The following is a 21438-nucleotide window of genomic DNA, read 5'->3' as shown; positions in this document are numbered from 1 at the left end:
TAAGCTTGCTAATTTTGCTACTGGCAAATTTCTCACATATAGCAAACACAAGGAAATCTGCAGATGCTGGAAATTCAAACAACAACAACACAAAATGCTGGTGGAACACAGCAGACCAGGCAGCATCTATAGGGAGAAGCGCTGTCGACGTTTCAGGCCGAGACCCTTCGTCAGGACTAACTGAAAGGAGAGATACCAAGAGATTTGAAAGTAGGAGGGGGAGGGGGAAATGCAAAATGATAGGAGAAGACCGGAGGGGGTGGGATGAAGCTAAGAGCTGGAAAGGTGCCCATCACTCTGCCTGTTCTCCATCTCCCTCTGGTGTTCCCTCCCCCTTTCTTTCTCCCTAGGCCTCCTGTCCCATGATCCTTTCCCTTCTCCAGCTCTATATCACTTTTGCTAATCACTTTTCCAGCTTCATCCCACCCCCTCCAGTCTTCTCCTATCATTTTGCATTTCCCCTTCCCCCTCCTACTTTCAAATCTCTTCGTATCTTTCCTTTCAGTTAGCCCTGACGAAGGGTCTCGGCCCGAAACGTCGACAGCGCTTCTCCCTATAGATGCTGCCTGGGCTGCTGTGTTCCACCAGCATTTTGTGCGTGTTGTTTCTCACGTATAGTCAGCTTGACTGGCAGACTTGCCTTCTAATAAGGCTTAAAGATTTTAAGGGAGGAACTGAAGAAATCAGATCCTGACATAACGAGGCAGTGGGTTGTGGGCCGTGTCCTGCAGTTTGGGATGATCTCACAAGTAAGTGATACATCAGGCAATGGTTTGGTCGGGGAGGGGGGTGTTGGTTTGGAATGGCATGGAATTAATTCCTGAGTCAGAAAGGGAGTTGAGGAGCTTCAGTCTACCTGATCTGCTTTAGCTGGCGTGATATTTTTTCTCAAGTCTGCACAAAGTTGGATCTCAAAGGCAGGTCAAGCCAACTTCATTTAAATCCCGACGGCCTCCTGGGAGCGGGTTAGCTGCCCTGGTTTCGCTTGCCCTAAATCGTGGTAGCTTGCACCTAAGGTCCTGACGTGCTTGAAACACCGAAGCCCATCAAATCCCACATCCCCACTCTTGCTAAAATCCTCTTCATAGCTACTGACTTGAGAACTCAATGTCCTGCCTCCATTGCCAATTTTGTTCATGCATGGAAAAAACCTTCATTTTATTATCACACCTATTATCTTAGTTCTTCTTGCCTTCAGTGTCATTGAAATGTCTAAATCTTCAGTATGCCCGGATATTTATTTTAATCCCATATTAAATGCTGTATAGTTTGATGACTCATGGGGACTTTGTCTTCCTTGCTTCTTCCAGCTGCCTAATACTTGACAAAGGTAAATACGCAGCAAGTGTACACTTTTCACTGGCATCCACATGACTTTACCACCATGTTCCGGTACTTTTTTAATATCACATTGTATTTCTCGTCAAAGTAGAGTACTGATGTAGCCGTGAGTTTGGTTGGCGCGCAGCACGGTTTTGGAACAGCGTCCGGCTTCAACAGGTGAGCCTGTGAAAGAAATAAAATCTGTTTATTTCCGCTTTTTTCCCCCCCCACCTCCCAGTCCCAAATACACAACTTCTTTCTCTCCTGCAGTTAAGTTGCTTCAAGTTGTTAATTAATTTAAGATAATTTGAGGAGTTGGCTGGAACAGTCGGACATTCTCCATTTGCTGATTTATGCAAGTGTAATAAGAACAACTCTACCTTAATTTGGGACTAAGCTGCCTTAGGACAGAAAGTGGGTCCACCTCACAACCAGCACGACTGTGGTGGCACAGCAGCCTGGCAAAGTAACTACCCCTACCTGCTGGTTTAGCTTATGCAGTGATAGATTCAATCCTTCCCACAGGATTTCAGTGTGTAACCCAGATTAATTCTTCAGTGCAATATTAAAACAACATCATTCATTGAAGGCCAAGGGGGAGATCTGATAGAGGTTTACACGATTATGAAAGGCTTACTTAGAGAGTGATAACTCTCAATAACTCGCTCTGAGACGTAAAGGTGAGATATCGGCTTTTATTGACTGGAAGAAGGAACAAGCAGTGGTTGACCACCATACTACATCCTGGAGACTGAGGCTGGGCTCTGGCCTCAATCGCCTTTATACCGGGGTCTGTGGGAGGAGCCACAGGAGCAGTCAGCGGGGGGGCATATCCAGACAGGCACATAGTTCACCACAGAGAGTCTGTTTCTCAGGGTTGCAAGAGGACATGGGGGGGGGGGTGTAGGTTCAAGGGGGGTGTGAGGGGTAAGATTTTCATTCAGAGTCGTGGCTGCCCAGTATGGCGGCAGAGGAAAATACATTAGAGGCTCTTGAGAGACATTTGGATAGGCACACGGACATGAGGAAGATGGAGGGATATGGACATGGTGTAGGTAGGAGGGATTAGTGTTTGGGTGTTTTTGATTTGCTTTTTAGCTGGGTCAGCACAACAGTGTGGGCCAAACGGCCTTTTCCTGTGCTGTACTCTTTAATGTTTTTCACCTCACTGCTTTTATACACCTTCCACGTGGAATTGACTGCAGGGTTTATATTTGTTCATCCATGTAAACATTCAGTTTGTAAACTTTGAGGAATATCTGCCAAAATACAGTTGATTTTGTTCCTTAAGGTTTGTTACAGTTGCCATAGCAGGTGGGGGGGTGGGTAATGGGGATAAGCTCCCACTGCCTATTAAACGCTCCCAGTGGCGTGCGTGTCAAATAGCCTCTGACAACCAAGTCCAGCTCCTGGCCTTCACGTGTGGCTTAGCTGCTAAGCTTGGTGGAGTTGTTTCTACCGACAGGACAAGGGGCAAAGGCGGGTTACTGCCCCCTTAAAACCAGTCGTTTCGGGCAGATGGGGCTGGTCAGCCATGGTCAGCAGCTCATCTGGGAGAAGGAAAACTGATCTCAAACCTCCGCTGCCTTGAGGCTGTACCCACTTGTGGGGAAAGGCTTTGGGAGTAAACCCCGAGGGAAACGTCTGGAGCTGGAGCCCCTGAGGCAGTCCTACGTTGAGTTCAGTACAGACTGGAAACTCCTGCGATGCCACTGGTGCCAAACCGTGTCAGTCTCTGCCATTCCATTGGACTCATCAGTTCCATGGAGAGGGGCAGCCTGCTACACGGGCAACAGCTTGCTCTCCGTAACAGCTTGCCCTGGCTTGTGTATCACGTAAAGCCAGGATACTCAGAGATATATTGGGCCGTGGAAAACACTCTAACTGGTTGCATCACTGTCTGGCATGGGGCTGGGGGCTACTGCGCAGGATCAAAGTAAGTTGTAGAGAGTTGTAAACTTAGTCAGCTCCATCATGGTCACCAGCCTCCTAAGTATCCAGGACATCTTGAAGGAACAGTGCCTCAGAAAGATGGCGTCCATCAAACAGGACCCCCACCACCCAGGGCATGAATTGTTCTCATTGTTACCATCAGGAAGGAGGTACAGAAGCCTGAAGGCACACACTCAGTGATTCAGGAACAGCTTCTTCCCCTCTGCCATCCGATTTCTGAATGGACATTGAACCCATGAACACTACCTCACTACTTTTTTAATTTCCTATTTAACTATTTATATAATAACTAATATGCATTTACTGTTAATCATAGTTTTTACTCTATTATTATGTGTTGCATTGTACCTCTGCCGCAAAGTTAACGAATTTCATGACGTATGCCTGATATTAAACCTGATTCTGATTTCTATAATATCAACAAAGTAGAGTTAGGATTTTTGATGCATGTTTTACTATTGAATGAAAACAATAAACAAGAGTCACTTTGTTACTTCATCATTTCCTGTCAGTCACCTTATGTTCAGATCCTCCTGCAGCCAGCACCACTTTATGTACATAGGTCAGTCTACATATATGAGATAATCTTATGTGTGTGCGGCCACATTCAAAAGTTGCTTGTGCATTGTTGCTATTACATTTATATTTATCGGTTCTTTATGCTTATTGGGCTCTTTTATGCTGCATTGGATCTGGAATAATAGTCATTCTGCTCTCCTTGACTCTCACGTACTGAAGAATGGGCAACATGGTAGTGTAGTGGTTAGCACAATGCTTTACAGTACCAGTGACACAAGTTCAATTCCCATCGCTGCCTGTAAGGAGTTTGTACATTCTCCCCATAACTGCGAGGGCTTCCTCTGGGTGCTCTGGTTTCCTCCCACATTCCAAAGATGTACGGGTTGGTAACTTAATTGGTCATTATGAATTCTCCTGTGACTAGGCTAGGGTTGCAGGGCGGTGAGGCTCGAAGGGCCTATTTTGCATTATACCTTAATAAATAAATAAAGAATAAGCATCTTGAGTATTTATCGTAGCCAACTAGACACCTGACCCTGACAGAGGGTTCTGTATCTTACCAGTGTTTGAACAATTGCATGGTTGGTTGCGTTCATGTGTGAGTTAAGTGGAAATGAGCATTCTCCATCGCAATAAAAGGCTGCGTATCCTTCTGGTGCGATGATCCAGTCCTGTATTGGAAGAAGGAAAGGTTTCTTGTCATGTAAGGACTGTTCAATACAAACCATTCATTGGCTCGCTGCATAATAAGTGGCCAAGAGGAAAGGTCAATGGCAGCCATTTTTTTTCACTTGCTAAACGTTCCCATTCGAACTCCAAGTTATCTTACCTGCCACCTGAGGTCTCGGAAGCTAACATACATTTCATGCCTCTTGCACACGTGCCCCTGATCTCCAGAATTATGACCTGCTTACACACATAATAGAAAATGGTGAATAACATCTTTGTAACCAACCTGTCTTTTTTATTTAGATTTATATAATGGGACCTCCAAGGGAACCATGACCTGGAGAGCTATATTGGCTGGAGTCAGGGCTTTATGCTTTTGGTCTTGGTAGGGTCAAACAGACAGGTCAAAGGGCAGAGGCCAGACTAAGAGTGATCCACCTATCCGCCTGGGGGTTCAGTTCAGGGTTAACAACCCTGACTGGTAAAACAAAATTTGTTATGGAAACAGCAACAAAGAACCCTTCTACATTTGAGTTCAACAGTGTTTCTGAGTCTCCACACAGGATTTGCATGACTGACAGTAGTGAAAACCAAAAGGAAGCTACTGACATGATGAAGGAAGGCCTGAACACCGCCAGAGATGGAGGACCTTCATTGCTGCACTAAGCACCAGCGGTGTAACGGGCAATAAATAAATATATAATGGAAATTAATGTCGGATTTTGGTGATTTTGGCAATCAATTTGCTGGGAGAAGATGGGCAGAGTTAAAATTTGACTAGCTTTGGATGGCCTTGCTAAACATATATACACACAAGTCATTAATACGCTTAACACACCGAGTCCAGGCTGGATTCAGTGCTGCCCCCTAGTGTACGCTTGGCAGAAGACAAACTGTATTATGGTCGACTGTAGATTTGTGTGGCATTCATGGATTCAGAATGTGGAATACATAGGTTTTTTTGCGTGGTTGTACTTTACTGACATCTTATATGCGAGGACCAGGCCTCAAGCTGCAGCATTCCCTGTTTACAGCTGCCAGGAGATAAGCGTCATAGCTGGTGCGCTCCACCGGGGGCAGTATGGTGCGGCATCAGACTGGAGTCAGTGCTGCCCCCCAGTGTTCGTCTGGCAGAAGATGAGTTGTATTGTGGTTGACTGCCAAAATGGCAATTCATGGCATGGGTCTGGACTTTTTTCTTGCATGGCTGGATCTTACTGATATCTATACATGCTTGCTACCTTCTTTGTGCTATGTGACTGTCGGTACTGTGTTGTGCACCTTGGTCTTGGAGTTATGGTGTCGTGTTTATGGTCTTCACTGGAGGCTTCTCCCCCTTTGTGACTTTGTGGGGAAATGGTATTGAAGGGGTCTCTCATGTGATTTCACACAGTGCACAGATTTATAAAAGATAGTTGTACATTCACTGATAATTACTATTTCTCCTGTTTGGGTTGTTTTACTTACTGTGTCTGCTAGCAAGCTATAAACTCTATAACCACTCCATCTTGCTAATCCATTTATCTGAAATTCTAACCCGAGCGTGGTCCTTAACAACCATAAAAAACATACTGAACAAAAAGAATCTCAGGATGTAGATTGTATACATTTCTCTGACATTAAATGTACCTATTGAACAAATTCAAAGACAAACTATATCTATAAAAAGATTTAAATCAGTTTTGTAGTATAGATTATTGTAAAACCTATGCATACCTTTCATGATGTACAAGGGGACCAAACTTATACATTTAGCTACTAATTTACCGAGATCATGTTTATTTGTATATTTACTATGTTACCTGACACACTGGGCAGCCTTTCACAGGATTCATTGGATTGGCTATATTTCTTGCGACCTCTGCGTGGTTTAGCAGCCCGTCTTTTACGAGCAGGGGCCTGACTTGCTCTGAAGAACGTCACCATGAATGGCTGCTTTGAACGGGCCCCTCGTCGTCCCACCAGTCCAACGGAGTCGGGGTCCAGACTGTGCCCTGGGGCTGAACAGAACGTCCAGTCAGCGAATCGGCTTGTCATGCCGGCCGCATTAAATGCAATTTGGGACGAGTTTCATTTCTTAAAAGAATTAGCTTCTCTTTATTACCCGATTTGTGTTACCATCTCCCCTTTGCTCTAAACCACATTCCTTAGCTGGTTCATCTATCCGGCCGCTTGATCTTGCAATACCACACTGAAACCATTTGTGAGGAGGGATACTGAGGTGCTCCTGCCAGGGTCTCTGAACTGCATTTGTCTTCAACCTATCGTTATAATATAAGTTGCTTCGTAATATGAATTCCTAGTTTGTTAAGTTTCCATTCACTAGATATTCTTTATATATTAACACAAAAGTATATGAAGTTGTAATTCCTAGCTGTGTATAACATATGGGGCTGTTTACAAACAATGCGAAGGACTAGTAGGAACTCCCATTGAATTTACCATGTATTAAATTGTTGTTCTCTAATTTGCATTACTATGGGGTCTGTAATCACTTCCATATAAAATAGGAATTTAACAGATCTTCCTTGCAAGGATTCTGAACCAGATGATCAGCCAACTGGCAGGAATCTGACTGCTCGTTCTATGAGGCAAGTATTCAGTCCCTGGGGAGGTTTATGCTCCAGTTTCTACAGTTGGACTGTGGAGAGCATTTTAAATGTCTGCATGCATGCAGGATTAGAAAAAACTGCAGGGTGTTGTGAGCTCAGCCATCTCCGTCATGGGCACGAGCCTCCCCAGCACCGAGGGCACCTTTGAGAGGTGGTGCTTCAAGAAGACAACATCTATCATTAAGGACCTGCACGGCCTGGGTCAGGCCGAATTCTCATTACCACCACCAGGAAGGAGGTACAGGAGCCTGACGACACACACTCAACAGTTTGGGAACCCCTTCTTCCCTTTTGCCATCAGATTCTGAACGGCCCATGAACCCATGAACACAACCTCACTAATTTTGCACTACTTAATCTTTATATACTGTATATATTTCTTATTGTAACTTACAGCATTTTTAATGTACTGTATGGTTGCCAGAAAACAAAAAAAAACTTTCACGACTTATGTCAATGATAATAATTCTGATTCTGTGTTGTTTCAGAATTACAAAAAAAACATCGAAGGCATATCGTTTTAATATACCCCATTTGAATGCTAAACTGGATCCCAGGAATGGAGGACAGTTTGCTGGCAGTGCAAGTGGGCATGAATGAATTTAGCAAAACTACCTGCATAAACAACAACTGACACCCAGAACTACATCGGGAGTTAATAGTCAAATTGAATATGGACAAGGAGGTGCCAAAGACAAAATGGACAATAGTTTCCACCCTTTAGTTCTTAAACCTGCTGTGCGAGTAGGACAACTTCAGCCCTCAGGGCCCTGGGTATCCAAAGCTATAGTGGCAAGTGAGATTACATCTTTTACAAAAATAAAGCATTTGTACAGTTTGCTATGAGCTTTCTGCGTCTTTAAACAAAGCAAATGGTTTTTACATTGCAATGAATGAATATCGAATGCTTTGCAGCGCCATAAGATCAGGGTTCAATTCCGGCTACTGCCCGTAAGGAGTTTGTATGTTCACCCCATAACCACGTTTGTTTTCTCCGCGTGGTCTGGTTCCCTCCCACGTTCCAAAGATGTACGTTTAGGGTTAATGAGTTGTGGGAATGGTATTAAATTGAATTGACTTTATTACTTGCATACATCACATAAACGAGGAGCAAAAACCTCTACGTTACGTCTCCGTCTAAATGTGCAATTTATAGTAATTTGTAATAAATAGTATGTACAACAGGACAGTCAATATAGCATAGAAATACAGTTGTGTCAGCATGAATTAATCAGTCTGATGGGCTGGTGGAAGAAGCTGTCCCGGAGCCCGTTGGTCCTGGCTTTTATGCTGCGGTACCATTTCCCGGATGGTAGCAGCTGGAACAGTTTGTGGTTGGGGTGACTCGAGTCCCCAATGCTACGTTGGTCCTGGAAGGGTAGCCATGCCAGCTTGCTGATTCGAATTGATTTGACACCAACGACCCATTTCACTGTATGTTAAGACACGTGTAAAGGGGGGAGGGGTTTCTTCTTTGTCTTTGTTACTGTGTATGTTAATCAAAATGGCTTCTTTGTTTTGTTAAAAGTAGGAATGCTTCTTTGTTGCGATTGAGTGCTGGAAGCTTGTTTGGGTTAAAATTTACTGATAACGAGAATTGTATTCCTTTGTTAACCAATTGGGATTAATGTTGTTCTGAGTCTGTAAGCTATTGTTGGCTGGCTTTTGGGGAGATTGGCGCGAGGGGATGAGAGAGAGAGGACGCGATGCTATAAACTGGGCAAGGGACGGACCTCAAGCGGGGGTCCGAGGCCAGGAGATACCCTGAGGAGAGGAGACGAAGATAGACCACTTGGTTGACCACTTCGGGTGGTCCTGAGCTGCAAGTCAAGGAGTTCAGAGGGGATTGAATGGTGGCCAGAAGACTTCAGTAATTGAGCTCCAACGGGTTGTGCACGAAGTGGTTTGGACTTTGATAAGTTTGGAGCCTTTTCTTTATTTTCTTTTCCTTCGTGTATACTGTATCATTATTAATTACTTAGTTATAGTAATCTTTATAAACTGTAATAATTTAATCGCATATGGTGTACTGTCTGTTCTTTGGCGAGGCGGGGACATCACACAGCATCCACACCAGCTGATTACCCAGTCTGGCGGGGCCGAAGGCTGCTACCCCTAGACGAGAACGAGCTGAGCGAGCCTGAGGCGACCCAGGGGGTTACACACGCATGTGAAAAACAAAACTAATCTTTTCAGCTTAAAAACAAAATAGCCATGAGAAAAAATGTTTACAGTGAGAGACCAGCAAAGTAATTGTCAGGTGATATCCTAGGCTTTTTCTTTTTGAATTTGGAACATACTCTATGCTGGTGTCAAATCCAGTACCTTCATCGGTCTCCACACAGAGCCGCAGGCCAAGGTTAAAACGAGGGTCCATCAGCCAATGATTACTTGTCGCCGTGATATCAAACTCCAGCCAGCCTTCCTCTGCAGGCCACACTTCCTGATCATCCAATAGGAGGAGCTCTGGTTCTCTGTCAACGGGAAAAATGAACTCAACGTGAGGCATGCATGGATTTGAGTAAACAGTCTTTTAACATGTTATTGCTGTACTCATTGCTGAGTCAAAGCCTCAGCTGGATCAGGCTATGTCCACACTACACCGGACAAATCCGTAACCGAAGCTTTTTCTTTTCGTTTTTACCTTTCGTCCACACTAAAACAGCGTTTTCGTCCCCCAAAACTGCAGCTTTTCAGAAACGCTCTCCAAAGTGCGTATTTTTGAAAACGCCGGATTGGCCGGATCAGTGTGGACGGGGTAACCGGAGAAATCTGAAAACGCTGTCAGACGGCAGCGCGCTATTTCATTGTTTTCTTGAACCCAACCTAACAATTTCAGAACAGACAGCAACGAGACTGAAGCCAGAAGAGTTAGAAATGTACTCACCAAATACTTTGACCCATAACTTACTGAATAAATAAGTCTACTCACTTTGCGCTGTTTTCTGTCCTTGCTTGTATGAAGGTGGTTTGCCTATTTATGTAAGTACTTCTCTGACAATAAATGTGTAACAGCCTAAGGTAACATTGCATGGAGATACAAGATAACACTGATGCAGACATGTTTTATACATTTAACAAGGCGTTTTATTAATGCAACAGAGTCAGTCAGTTTTGCTCGTCAGCCGCGTCAATCTGTCCGTGAACTCCCTGTCGGTTGCCGCTGTATGCCCCAGTATTTGTTTTTGTTTTACTTTTAAGTTCTCCTGCGCACAAGCCAACAGCTGTCCATCGTTTTAAGTTTTTCAGGTCAGTAACTACACAAACGTGCACTTTTACAGTGAGATTCGACACCAAACATGTCGCTTGTTTTTGGTAGATGTATCCTGCGCATGCGCAGTAGGAGGAGATTCGCCGAAATCTCCGTTTCAACGTGGACAGAGACATTTTTTAAAAACGCATAGTGTGGACGCCTATCGTTTTCAAAATTATCTGGTCTAGTGTGGACGTAGCCTTAGACTGGATGGTCCCCTCTGACATAGCCCTGGGTCAGATAGAGGCTGGGATGATGAAAGAAAGAGATTAAATGTTGGTAGTTGTCAAGATATGAGATACCGAAGTGTTGGTTTGTGGATTGTAGTTTGATGGACTCTGGATCAATGGACTTCTGTTGTTCCTTACAAGGTGGCGGGGTGGGGGGGGGGGTCAGTACCTCTGCTGGCTTGGGGTTGGGGTGAAGGGGGGGTTAAATCGATGCTTTTTATTGCTGCTTGTGCAAAGTGGTGGGGCATTCTTCGGGGCTTCAGTGTTTCTACCCTTCTGTGGGGTTTCTCTGTTTCGTGGATGCCTGTGAAGAAGATGAATTTCAGGCTGTGTGCTGCATATATACTCTGATATTAAATGTACTTTGAAGACATGGGTGATGGCTATTGACATAATGCAAGTGAACTTTGTCTGAGATCACCTCAGAGAAAAGCTGTTACTTTTATTGTTACTGAATAAACAACTGCAACTGAATCTCACACACCTTTTTTTGTTAAAAGTAAATATTTCTGAGGAGAAGCATGTTACTCTACCATCCTTGAGGCCCAGAGCACACTGTGCTGGTAGGTGAAGAAGTGGTTTGGGGGAAGGCATCATGAAAGGTACATTGGGTCACAGGAGATTACATTAGCATCAGAGCTTTGGAACAATTACTGAAATAATTTTCCTTCCTCTAAATCTTTCCCTGTTCCACAAGGTGCCTCATCTATTCACTTTCATTGCCCACTAACTTGGAGTCCAGGAGAAGGCCGAAAAATATTATGTCACTCAAATCTCAGAAGGGTAAATTGGAAATTAATATAACCATAAACACTGCTGAGTAAATGGTGAACTGAAGTGACAACAATGACACTGACCCATTCACCTCCATTCAGGGCCCTTCCAGATAAGGCAATACTTGACCTGTGAAACTGCTGGGGTCATCTATTGCGCCTAGTGCTCCCGATGCGGCCTCCTCTACATTGATGACACTGTTGTAAATTAGGGGACTGCTTCATTGAGCGCCTCCACTCCAAAAGTAGAACTTCCTGGTGTCCGAACATCTAAATTCCAATTCCCATTCCCATTCTGACATCCTGGTCCATGGCCTCCTCTTGTGCCTAGACGAGGCTGCCCTCAGGGTGGAGGAGTCAATACTTTATATTCCAAATGGGTAACCTCCATCCTGATGGTATGAAGATCGATTTCTCCTCTCAGTTAAAAAAATCCCCTCCCCGTCCTCCTCGTCTTCTACTCTCTACTCTAGCCTCTTACCTCTTCCCACTGCCTTTCACCTCCCCCTGGACCCCCTCCTCCTTCCCTTGCTCCTACGGTCCACTCTCCTCTCCTATCAGTCTCCTTCTTCTCCAGCCCTTGACCTTTCCCACCTACCTGGCTCCACCAGTCACCTCTTCTAGCCACCCTGCTTTCCTTCCACCAATCTCTTGATTCTGGCATCTTCCCCCTTCCTTCTCAGTTCTGACGAAGGGGCTAAGCCTGAAACATCCACTGTTTATTCGTTTCCATAGATGCTGCCTGGCCTGTTGAGTTCCTCCAGCATTTTGCGTGCGTGGCCCTAGACTCCCAGCATCTGCAGACTCTCTTGTGTTTATAATCTCACTGACTTCCAGCACGTCTGTTGCTCCCCTTCTATGACCTAAACTCCCATTGCACCGATTTCCACTGTTACTTGTCCTCATCTGACTTTGGATAAGCAGAAGCTCCCCCAGCTAAACCACGAAGCCTGAAAGCCATTGTCCTTACCATGGACCCATTTCCTTACTCATCCGTTCACTCCAGCTTTCCCTCTCGTCACTCTGCCACGCTGAATGGGAATATTTAAAACCTTGACATCCCACCTGACAATGCAGTCAGCTTTCTACCACGTACCTGTTCCATCACCAAGACCATTCGTCTCAGGTTCCCTCCTGCCCATGGCCCATCTGTTTTTGCCAGAATCCTCAGCCATGCTTTTGTCAACAGGGCTAAATTTATTTATTTATTTGTTTGTTTGTTTGTTTGTCTGTCTGTCTGTCTTTATTTTATTTTGAGACACATCATGGAATAGGACCTTCCAGCCCAACTGCCTAGCAACCCACCTATTTAATCCTAGTCTGATTACAGGACAATTTACCACGATCATTTAGCCTACTAATCTGACGGACTCTGGAATAGCCTCGTCTCACTGTTACCATCAGGTAGGAGGTATTGGAGCCTGAAGGCACACACTCAGCCATTCAGGATTCTTCCCCTCTGCCATCTGATTTCTGAAAGCACATTGAACCCATGAACACTACCTCACTATTTTTTATTTCTTTTTTTGCACTACTTATTTAATCAACTATTATATATATACACACACACACACACATAAATACTGTAATTCATAGTTTTTTCTCTCTTTTATTGTATACTGTATTGTCATGCTGCTGCAAAGTTAACAAATTTCACGACAAATACCGGTGATATTAAACGATTCTGGTTCTGAACCAGGGCACCTGGAGAAAAGCCATGGGCTCAATGGGAGGAACGTGCAAACTTCTTACACGCAACGTCAGAATTGAACTCCAAACTCTTGACACCCCGAGCCATAATAACATTGCGCAGACCTCTTTGCTACTGTGGTTTTCAATGGCCTCTTTATTGGCCTCACGTCTCCCACAACCTGCGACTCCAGATTCACTCAAAGCTCCGCTCTCTGTATCTCGACTCCCACAGATTCCTGGTTTACCTGAAATGGCTCACGGTCAAATCGAATTCCTACAGGACGTCACCGTGGAGATGCTACCTTGCAGTGCCCGAGACCGCTGGGGCTGTCTGTGTGGAGCTTGCAAGCTCTCCCTGTAACTGCGTGGTTTCTTCTAGGTGGTCCAATTTCCTCCCTGATTCCAAAGATCTTGTTTAATTGGTCATTGTAAATTGACCACCCCCCCCCTTGGGGTGAGTGGTAAAATCAGGGGGAAACAGAGAATGAGATCAATGTAAGTTTAGTGTAAATGGGTGGATAAGGGTTAGTATGTGTTTGTTGGGCTGAACCCTCCAAGATCTTTTTGATTCCTCCAAATGTGCAATGCTGATTTTAATATTTTTCTCACAACAGTCCCATCAACAGGTGGGGCCTTCAGTAATTAGATTTTCCAAGCAAGCCCTCTGTCTCTTGGTAAGGCCAACAGGATCACTGGGGTCTCCCTACCGTCCGCTGGGGACATTTATCAGGAGCACTGCATACACAGGGCCCTTAGTATTATCGAAAATCCCACCCATCCATCCAGCATCCCCTTTGACTTTCTTCCCTCAGGCGGGGGACTTCGATGCGTAAAGACAAGAACGGTCAGGGTGGGAAACAGTTTCTTCCCTCAGGCCGTTAGACTTCTCAATTCCCTGTCATACCGTATTTGAAGTGTCGCCAGATAATTTGTATTGTACCCTACAATATTTAATTTATGCACTTTGCTTTGTTTATCTGTGAGTCATTCAGTTGTAGATTTAATTCTTACTTTCCTAAATTATTGTGTGTTATAAGTACTATGGTGCTTTACAGCCTGGTCCAGAGAAACGTTGTCTCATTTGATGGTATACATGTATATAGTTAAATGACCATCAACTTGACTTATCTCCTCCTTTAAGAAGTTCTTTAAACTCCTTGACTTCTTGTCCTAATCTTTCTTTAAGCGGCCTCATATTAAAATGTATGATAACAATGCCGCGAGATGTCTTTAGACATTTTACCATATTAAAAGCATTCTGTAAAAGTAGGTTGTTGTTGATGGAATGAATGGGGTGAGAAACTGGTTCAGTTTCTCCTCTCTGTGCAAATGGAAATGGCACTGGGAAATAACTATTCGCAACAATTAGATTGGATGCTATTAGGAATAAAGGCGTAATTGAAATTTCAGAGTAGTGATCCTTCGAAACCAAAGAAGAATAGGTGATTTGCAATTATCAGCATGATTTTCTAATAATTTTCTTCATTATTATTATTATTTATGACAAATCATGACTTTGTAATAAGTAACTTAGATTTGTTTTTCTACTTTCTGTATGGGGGTGCCATAGTAACCCAGCGGTTCGCGCCATGCTCCTACTGCTCAGGGTGTCCAAGTTCAGAATTCAATTCAATGACTGTCTGGAGTTTGTACGTTCTCCCTGTGACCATGTGGGTTTCCTCCCACAGTCCAAAGACATCCCGGTTAGCAGGTTAAATTGCCCTGTGATTAGGCTAGGGTTAAATAGATGGGTTTGTTGGGTGCCGTAGCTCATTGGGTCAGAAAAGTCATGTTCCCCACTGTATCACTAAATAGAATTTTAAAAAATTACATCATACTTATCATTCTATTTAAAGCAAGCATCAATCCTGAATACAAACAGGAGAAACCTGTAAATGCTGCAAATCCAAGCAAGATACACAAAATGGTGGAGGAACTCAGCAGTCCAGGCAGAATCTATGGAAAAAAGTGCAGTCGATGTGCTCCTTTCCATTGATCAAGCTCGAAAATCATTTTGTTACGTGATTTTGAGAGGGGCTTTTGATAGAATTCTATCTGCAGCTTTCCTGGTTCAAGTACTGGTGTGACAGGGTAATGGTGCAGTAAGTGTGGTGTCTCATACCACATACTATTTCTAGTGGAAATACGTCCCATTTTTATATCACTTTTGTGAATCTACTAGCAACCCGCCATCCATCAGAATCAGCTTTATCATCACTGGCATGTCGTAACCAGAGAGCCGTGCCTGTCACGGCTCAGCGCTGCCCTCACCTGGTCGGAGGTCACATCACCTGCCAGTCAACATTTTGCCCCTCCCAACTAATCAATGCACACTTAACCATTGGCCACCTTAATTGGATTAACCTGTCCAGCACCAAGCCGTTGGCCCCCCGGCGAATCACCCGGGCTGGACCCTCCAGCCCCCTGACCTATAAAGGGTGTGACACGTGCTTGGCTCACTCTCTTTTTGCCATCCTTAATGGACCACCCTGCTTCACTCCAGGCTGAAGACTTCAGAACAGCGCTGGAGACACGTGGTAAGGTGTGCATTGAATAGGGTTGTGGGAGCATTTATTGTTGTCCCTGTAGTAGAGAGCCATGCCTGTCCATAGTCAAGGGTTGGCAAGTATCATAGTTACTTTTCCCTTGCTTGTATGTGTACCTGTACTCTGTCCCCACACCGTATTCACGTGTATTGTACTGCCAACCCGACTTTTCCCATGCTCGTCTATTCTAAGCGCGTTTGTGCGAATATTGTAGCCGCTTGTGTTGTTCCCAAACTCTACTCCCCTTGTAAATAAACTCCTTGTTATTAAAACTGTGTGTCCAGAGCCCTTGCCTTTGAGACCCAAAGAATCTGTCTCATTTCCTTCACAACACGTGTTGTGAAATTTGTTAACTTAGCAGCAGCTGTTCAATGCAATACATAATATAGAAGAAAAAGAAAAACTTAAGAAAATCAATTACAGTGTATGTATATTGAATAGATTAAAAATTGTGAAAAAAAAAACAGAAATATAAATTTAAAAAGTGAGGTAGTGTTCATGGGTTCAAAGTCCATTTAGGAATCGGATGGCAGAAGGGTAGAAGCTGTTGCTGAATCACTGAGTTCGGGCCTTCAGGTTTCTGTACCTCCTACCTGATGGTAAGATTAGATGTATCCTTGAAAAGTGCTGCTCCAATTTCACAGAATCACTTTCCTAGCACCAGCTTAAATGGGCATTAGTTAGCATGGACCATGCAAATAGACCATTTCTTCTATTCAATGACCTCACCAAAGTGGAATTAGAAATATTAAAAGTTATTGATTGGGAACCTGCAACGAAATGCCCAAAGACTTCTCTGCTGACTTAAACAATTTGTCACACCTCTGTAATTTTGGCATCTTTATAGATTGTGCCAAATAAAGTGTGTGTATGTGTGTGTGTGTGACCTCAGAAGTAGTTTTGGAAAATGTGAGGGAGCTCCATGTGGTAGAGAAGGAAGGTACGTGTCTACGAGTTCTGAGTTAATAAAAAGAATGCTTCTTCATTGGGCCCAGGTCATGTAAATGCAAGGTATGATCTCGGTGGGAAATGCTGTTAATATTATCAGTATCGTAACATTATCATCGTCTATTCAGAACAGTCAGATCATTTCACTTAATCAAAATAAGGTGTATAATGGCATTCTGAAGAGGACCATAATAGTAGAGAATGAAGGAATTCAGACAGCAAAGAAACATGTTTCTGAAATAGGCCAGACACGTCATTGGGTTAAATAAATGCAAGGAGGAATGCATTTTATAGAAACCCAGCCAAAGACAAACCACAGTTATTTTATGATCACCAGGAAAGTGAACATGGACCCAGATCACAATGTCATCAGAAGACAGCAGAATGCTTTAACTAACAGTACTGTAATGAGGCACACATGCTCAGGAGAGATAATGGAGACACTGGGCCAGATGAAATTCATTTTTGTTCCACAGCTTTTGAAAAGATGTATTTCCATTTGTGGTGAATGCACCAAGATGGCTGGTTATAATTGGATGATGGTGCTCAGACTGGCCAGGATCAAATATTCAACCCTCACATGGTGTACCCCAGACAGAACGTGTGCCCCGGTTTCCTCCCACATTCCAAAGATGTCCAATTAGGGTTGGTGAGTTACGGGCACACTCTGTGGCTGTTGGAACAATTGTGGGCCGCCTCCAATCCTCATTGACGCCAATGGCACATTCCACTCCACGTCTCAATGTTTCGGTGGGCGTGTGGCAAGTAGAACTAACCTTTAAGATCTTTGATTTTTTTTTAACCCTCCTATAATGAGCAGCACCTTTAAACTCAGCAGGGTGCCGGCTTGATGCATTGTGGGTCTCAGACTCATGTCCTCACACACTGCAGGGGGAGGCCGAGACAATTGGTGCAACTCCAAGTAAGCAACGGTGGGAATAGTGAAGCTCAGCTAACAAAAAACTGGCAAGACAGCAAAATAGGAGGAGAAGCTGTGAATCAAACCAAACTGCAGAAGCGTGGCAGTTCCATTTTCTCTCCCATTATTTGTTACATATGTGAAATCTGGAAAAAAAAATGAAAAGAATTGAAGAAGACATCAACTCACTTCTTCAATAAAAAGCCTCTACCAGCTGTTGACATCTGAGATGGGCTCTGAACAAGAAGTTGATGTGTAGAGTCTGAAGCACTGGTGCTCAGTGTGAACAAACTGCTGGGACTTGCAGTCAAACTTGGCAGAGCACGCAAGCAGGAGGCGAAATCCAGTAACAGAAAAGGCAACACACACACGCACACACGCGCACACGTGCACACGCACACACGCACACACTGCTGGCGGAATTCAGCAGGCCCGGCCGCAGCCACGAGAAAGGGTGGACAGTCGATGTTTCAGGCCGAGACCCTTCAGAAAAAAGGGATGAGGAGTCCGAGTATGAAAGTGGTGGGAGGGGAGAAGAAACACAAGGTGATAGGTGAAACCAGGAGGGGGGTGGAGTAAAGAGCTGGGAAGCTGATTGGTGAAAGAGATAGAGGGCCGGAGAAGGGGGAATCTGACTGATGGGGACAGAAGGCATGGAAGAAAGAAAAGGGGGAGGAGCACCAGAGGGAGATGATGGACAGGTAAGGAGATAAGGTGAGAGAGGGAAATGGGAACGGGGAAAGGTGAACGGAAAAGGCATTGCAGAACGTTGTTTGACATTTGACACGGTGTGGTAAACCATGTGTATACCTGTCGGACACGCCCCCCCCTCCCCGCTGACTGCTCCTGTGGCTCCTCCCACAGACCCCTGTATAAAGGCGATTGGAGGCACTGCTCCTCCCTCAGTCTCCAAGATGTTGTGGTCATGTTTGCAGCTAATAAAAGCCTATCGTTTGCCTCCCGTCTCCGAGAGTTATTGATGGTGCATCACAGGGATTGCAGATTTGGACTCTAATTCAGGTTTACGATGTGTTCTAGTTCTGCTCACTCTTTTTTGTTGCCACTTTTGAGCGATTTTTCAATCGAGGCGGCCTGCAGATAGCGAACACTGAACTGAACGGTGGTGAAATATACCTTTTGGTTTTGTGTTTTTGTTGCTGTTTGGGTGATTTTTTTGTGCACAGGGTGGGAGGGGGATTTGAAGTTTGACGTTTTTCCTTGGACAGGTTGGTCCCATGGTTCTTCTCTGGTTTGTGACTCTCCACGGGGAAGACGATTTTCAGGGCTGTATACTGTATACATAGTTTGATAATAAGTGCACTTTGAATCTTAAATCTTTGATTCAAACGCGATTAGTATTAGAAATCTTGCTTCTCATAAACAAGAGAAGATCTGCAGATGCTGGAAGTCCAAGCAACAGACACAAAATGCTGGAGGAACGCAACAGGCCAGGCAGCATCGATGGGAAAAAGTACAGTTGACATTTCGGGCCAAGACCCTTCTCTGAGGTTGGTTCTGAAACTCATAACACTCTGTCTGCTGAAGTTGTAAGTAAAGAGGATGCAAGAACAAAATTAAAGCAGAAGCAAAGCACTGAGGTTGCAGGCCAGTCCATTGATAGAGACGTCTCTGCCAATGGGAGTTCATTCAATAGAGATCAGAGAGGACCAAAGCAAATTGGGTCCAATAATTGTTAACCAGCATTTAACAACTTGGCACATTCTGCTACAGAACTAGCTTTGCAGCATGTTTTTGTAAAGTTGTCATGGATAAAAAGATCAAGAAAAGATGGCAAACACATAGATTTTGAACTGTACAATTTCAATCTAAAGAGGGGGCCGGGAGGCTTTGCTGTGTTACAGCAATATACTGCACTCCTCCAAGACAACCACAACCTTTTTGTAGGGTTTGGAGGCTTGCGTGCCTCAGTGACCTGGAGAGCTATGCTGGGTAAAGTCAGGGCTTTACACTGCAGGTCTTGGTTGGGTCACCCATGCCAAACAGGTCAAAGGGTAGCGGCCAGACTAAGAGTGGTCCACCAGTCCTCCGTGTTCAGGGGTTCAGCTCAGGGCTAACCGCCTTGACTGGTCAAAAAACGAAATTTGTTATGGAAACAGCAGTGAAGAATGTAAGGAAGGGTATGCTGGCATTGGAGAGGATCCAGAGGAGGTTGAAGAAAATGATCACAGGAATGAAAGGGTATGAGGAGCATTTGATGGCTCTGGGCCAGTTTTTGTAAACCTACTGAATATTGAAAGGCCGAGATCAGGAAATCCCAGCCTTTTTTATGTCATGGACCCATACCACTAAACAGGGGCTCCATGGACCCCGAGTTAGACTCCCCTTGAGTGGATGTGGAGAGGATGTGGGACAGTCTCGGACCAGAGGGCACAGCCTCAGTGTAGAAGGACACGCCTTTGGAACAGAGATAAGGATGAATTTCTTTGGCCAGAGTGCAGTGAATCTGTGGAATTCATTGCCTCAGATGGCGGTCGTGGATATATTTAAAGAAGAGTTTGATAGGCTCTTGATTGGTCAGGGAATCTAAGGTTACGGGGAGAAGGTAGAAGAATGGGATTGAGAGGGAAAATCAATCAGCCATGATAGAATGGTGGAGTAGACTTGAAAGTCCAAATGGGACTAATTCTGCTCCTATGTCTTATGGTCTTATGGGCATCGTGAGATTGCTGCTAATCAGAATCGTTCGACTGACTTAAGTGCAGAACCAGACTCATGAAGTCACAGAGTCGCACAGCTTGGAAACAGGCCCTGAGGCCTAAATGGGCGTGCTGACCACAATTCCCATCTGAGGAGTCCCAGTTGCCAGCATTTGGCCCACAACCTCTGAAACCTTTCCAGTCCATCTCCTGTCCAACTATCTTTCGAAAGTTCTTATTGTACCTCTGTCAGCCACTTCCTCTGGCAGCTGACCCCACCCTTTCTGTCACGTTTTCATTAAATCATTCCCCTTTCACGTTAAAACTGTGCTTCTCGTTCTGGTCTCCCTGGCGCTGGGAAAACGACTGAGAGCATTCATCTTCCCTATCCCCTTCATGGTTTTTATCCCCTTCTGTAAGTTCACCTCTCAGTCTTCTCACGCTCCAAGGATCAAAGACCTTGGATCTCTCCCAAAGTCCAATCTCTCCCTAAAACTGATCCCTCGAACTTTTTCTCCCCCTGTAACCGAGCAACCAAAGCTGAACACAATACTCCAAGTGCAGCCTGACGAGAGTCCCTGTACAAGGGCTTTATGACCTCCCATCTTTTATACTCAATGCCCTGACTTATAGAGGCCAGGTGCACCAAGAATGGTGTGCCACCAAAGACACTTGCAAGTTTCTGTAGATGTAACATTGAGAGCATTCTAACTGGCTTCATCACCGTCTGGTGTAGGGGGGGCACTGCACAGGATCGAAATAAGCTGTAGACAGTTATAAACTTAGCCAGCAACCTCATGGGCACTAGACTTTGTGGTGTCCAGGACACTTTCAAGGAGTGGTACCTCAAAACGGTGGCGTCCATCAGTAAGGACACCCACCATTCAGATTATGTTTGGGTTAATCGGGTTCGTCCCGGACGGCATGGCTCAAATCTACTCAATGCCGTATCGCTAAACAAAAACAAGTAAATAAATTGCAGGCCAATTGAGCAGCAAGCTAGCTCAGGGAGAGTCCGGAAAGCACGTCCAGGGACGAGGCATCCCTGTAACGTGAACCATCAGACAAGCTCTCAGCAGGAACCAGTAGACGGCCTCACATAACACCCTTTGATCTTTTGATTTTATCTCAGCTCCTCACTCTACCCAGGAAGTGCAATTTTCAATTAATGGGCTGTTGGGTCTAGGAGGAAACCAATTTACTGAGAACAGTTATAAAAAGAAACAAAAAAAAAATCCAAATAACAGCTCCAACCAGGAGCCCCGCCCTGAATACTAATAAAACTTCTCCCTAACTGCTGGCTGTGTCACTCTAACATTGTGCACTTGAAAAGCGATCTTTGTC

The 21438-nt window shown here is 44.6% G+C and overlaps 1 protein-coding gene across 1 annotated transcript in view; it reads right to left on the bottom strand.

The window, feature by feature from the left end:
• Positions 1-567: 567 nt before the first annotated feature.
• LOC132383463 (bone morphogenetic protein 7-like) overlaps positions 568-21438 on the bottom strand; it is a 195361-nt gene continuing 174490 nt past the window's right edge. The window contains exons 3-7 of the mRNA XM_059954442.1: positions 9402-9550; positions 6267-6458; positions 4625-4701; positions 4356-4466; positions 568-1506 (exon numbers count right to left, since the gene is read on the bottom strand). Coding sequence (XP_059810425.1) covers positions 1357-1506; positions 4356-4466; positions 4625-4701; positions 6267-6458; positions 9402-9550 — 679 coding nt within the window. The 3' untranslated portion in view covers positions 568-1356. The remainder of the gene's footprint in view (positions 1507-4355; positions 4467-4624; positions 4702-6266; positions 6459-9401; positions 9551-21438) is intronic.

This window comes from Hypanus sabinus, chromosome 30 (assembly GCF_030144855.1).
Source record: "Hypanus sabinus isolate sHypSab1 chromosome 30, sHypSab1.hap1, whole genome shotgun sequence".
In the NCBI taxonomy this organism is placed as follows: Eukaryota; Metazoa; Chordata; class Chondrichthyes; order Myliobatiformes; family Dasyatidae; genus Hypanus; species Hypanus sabinus.
Note: the sequence above shows the minus strand (reverse complement) of the source record. Positions and strands in the feature narration are given on the sequence as shown.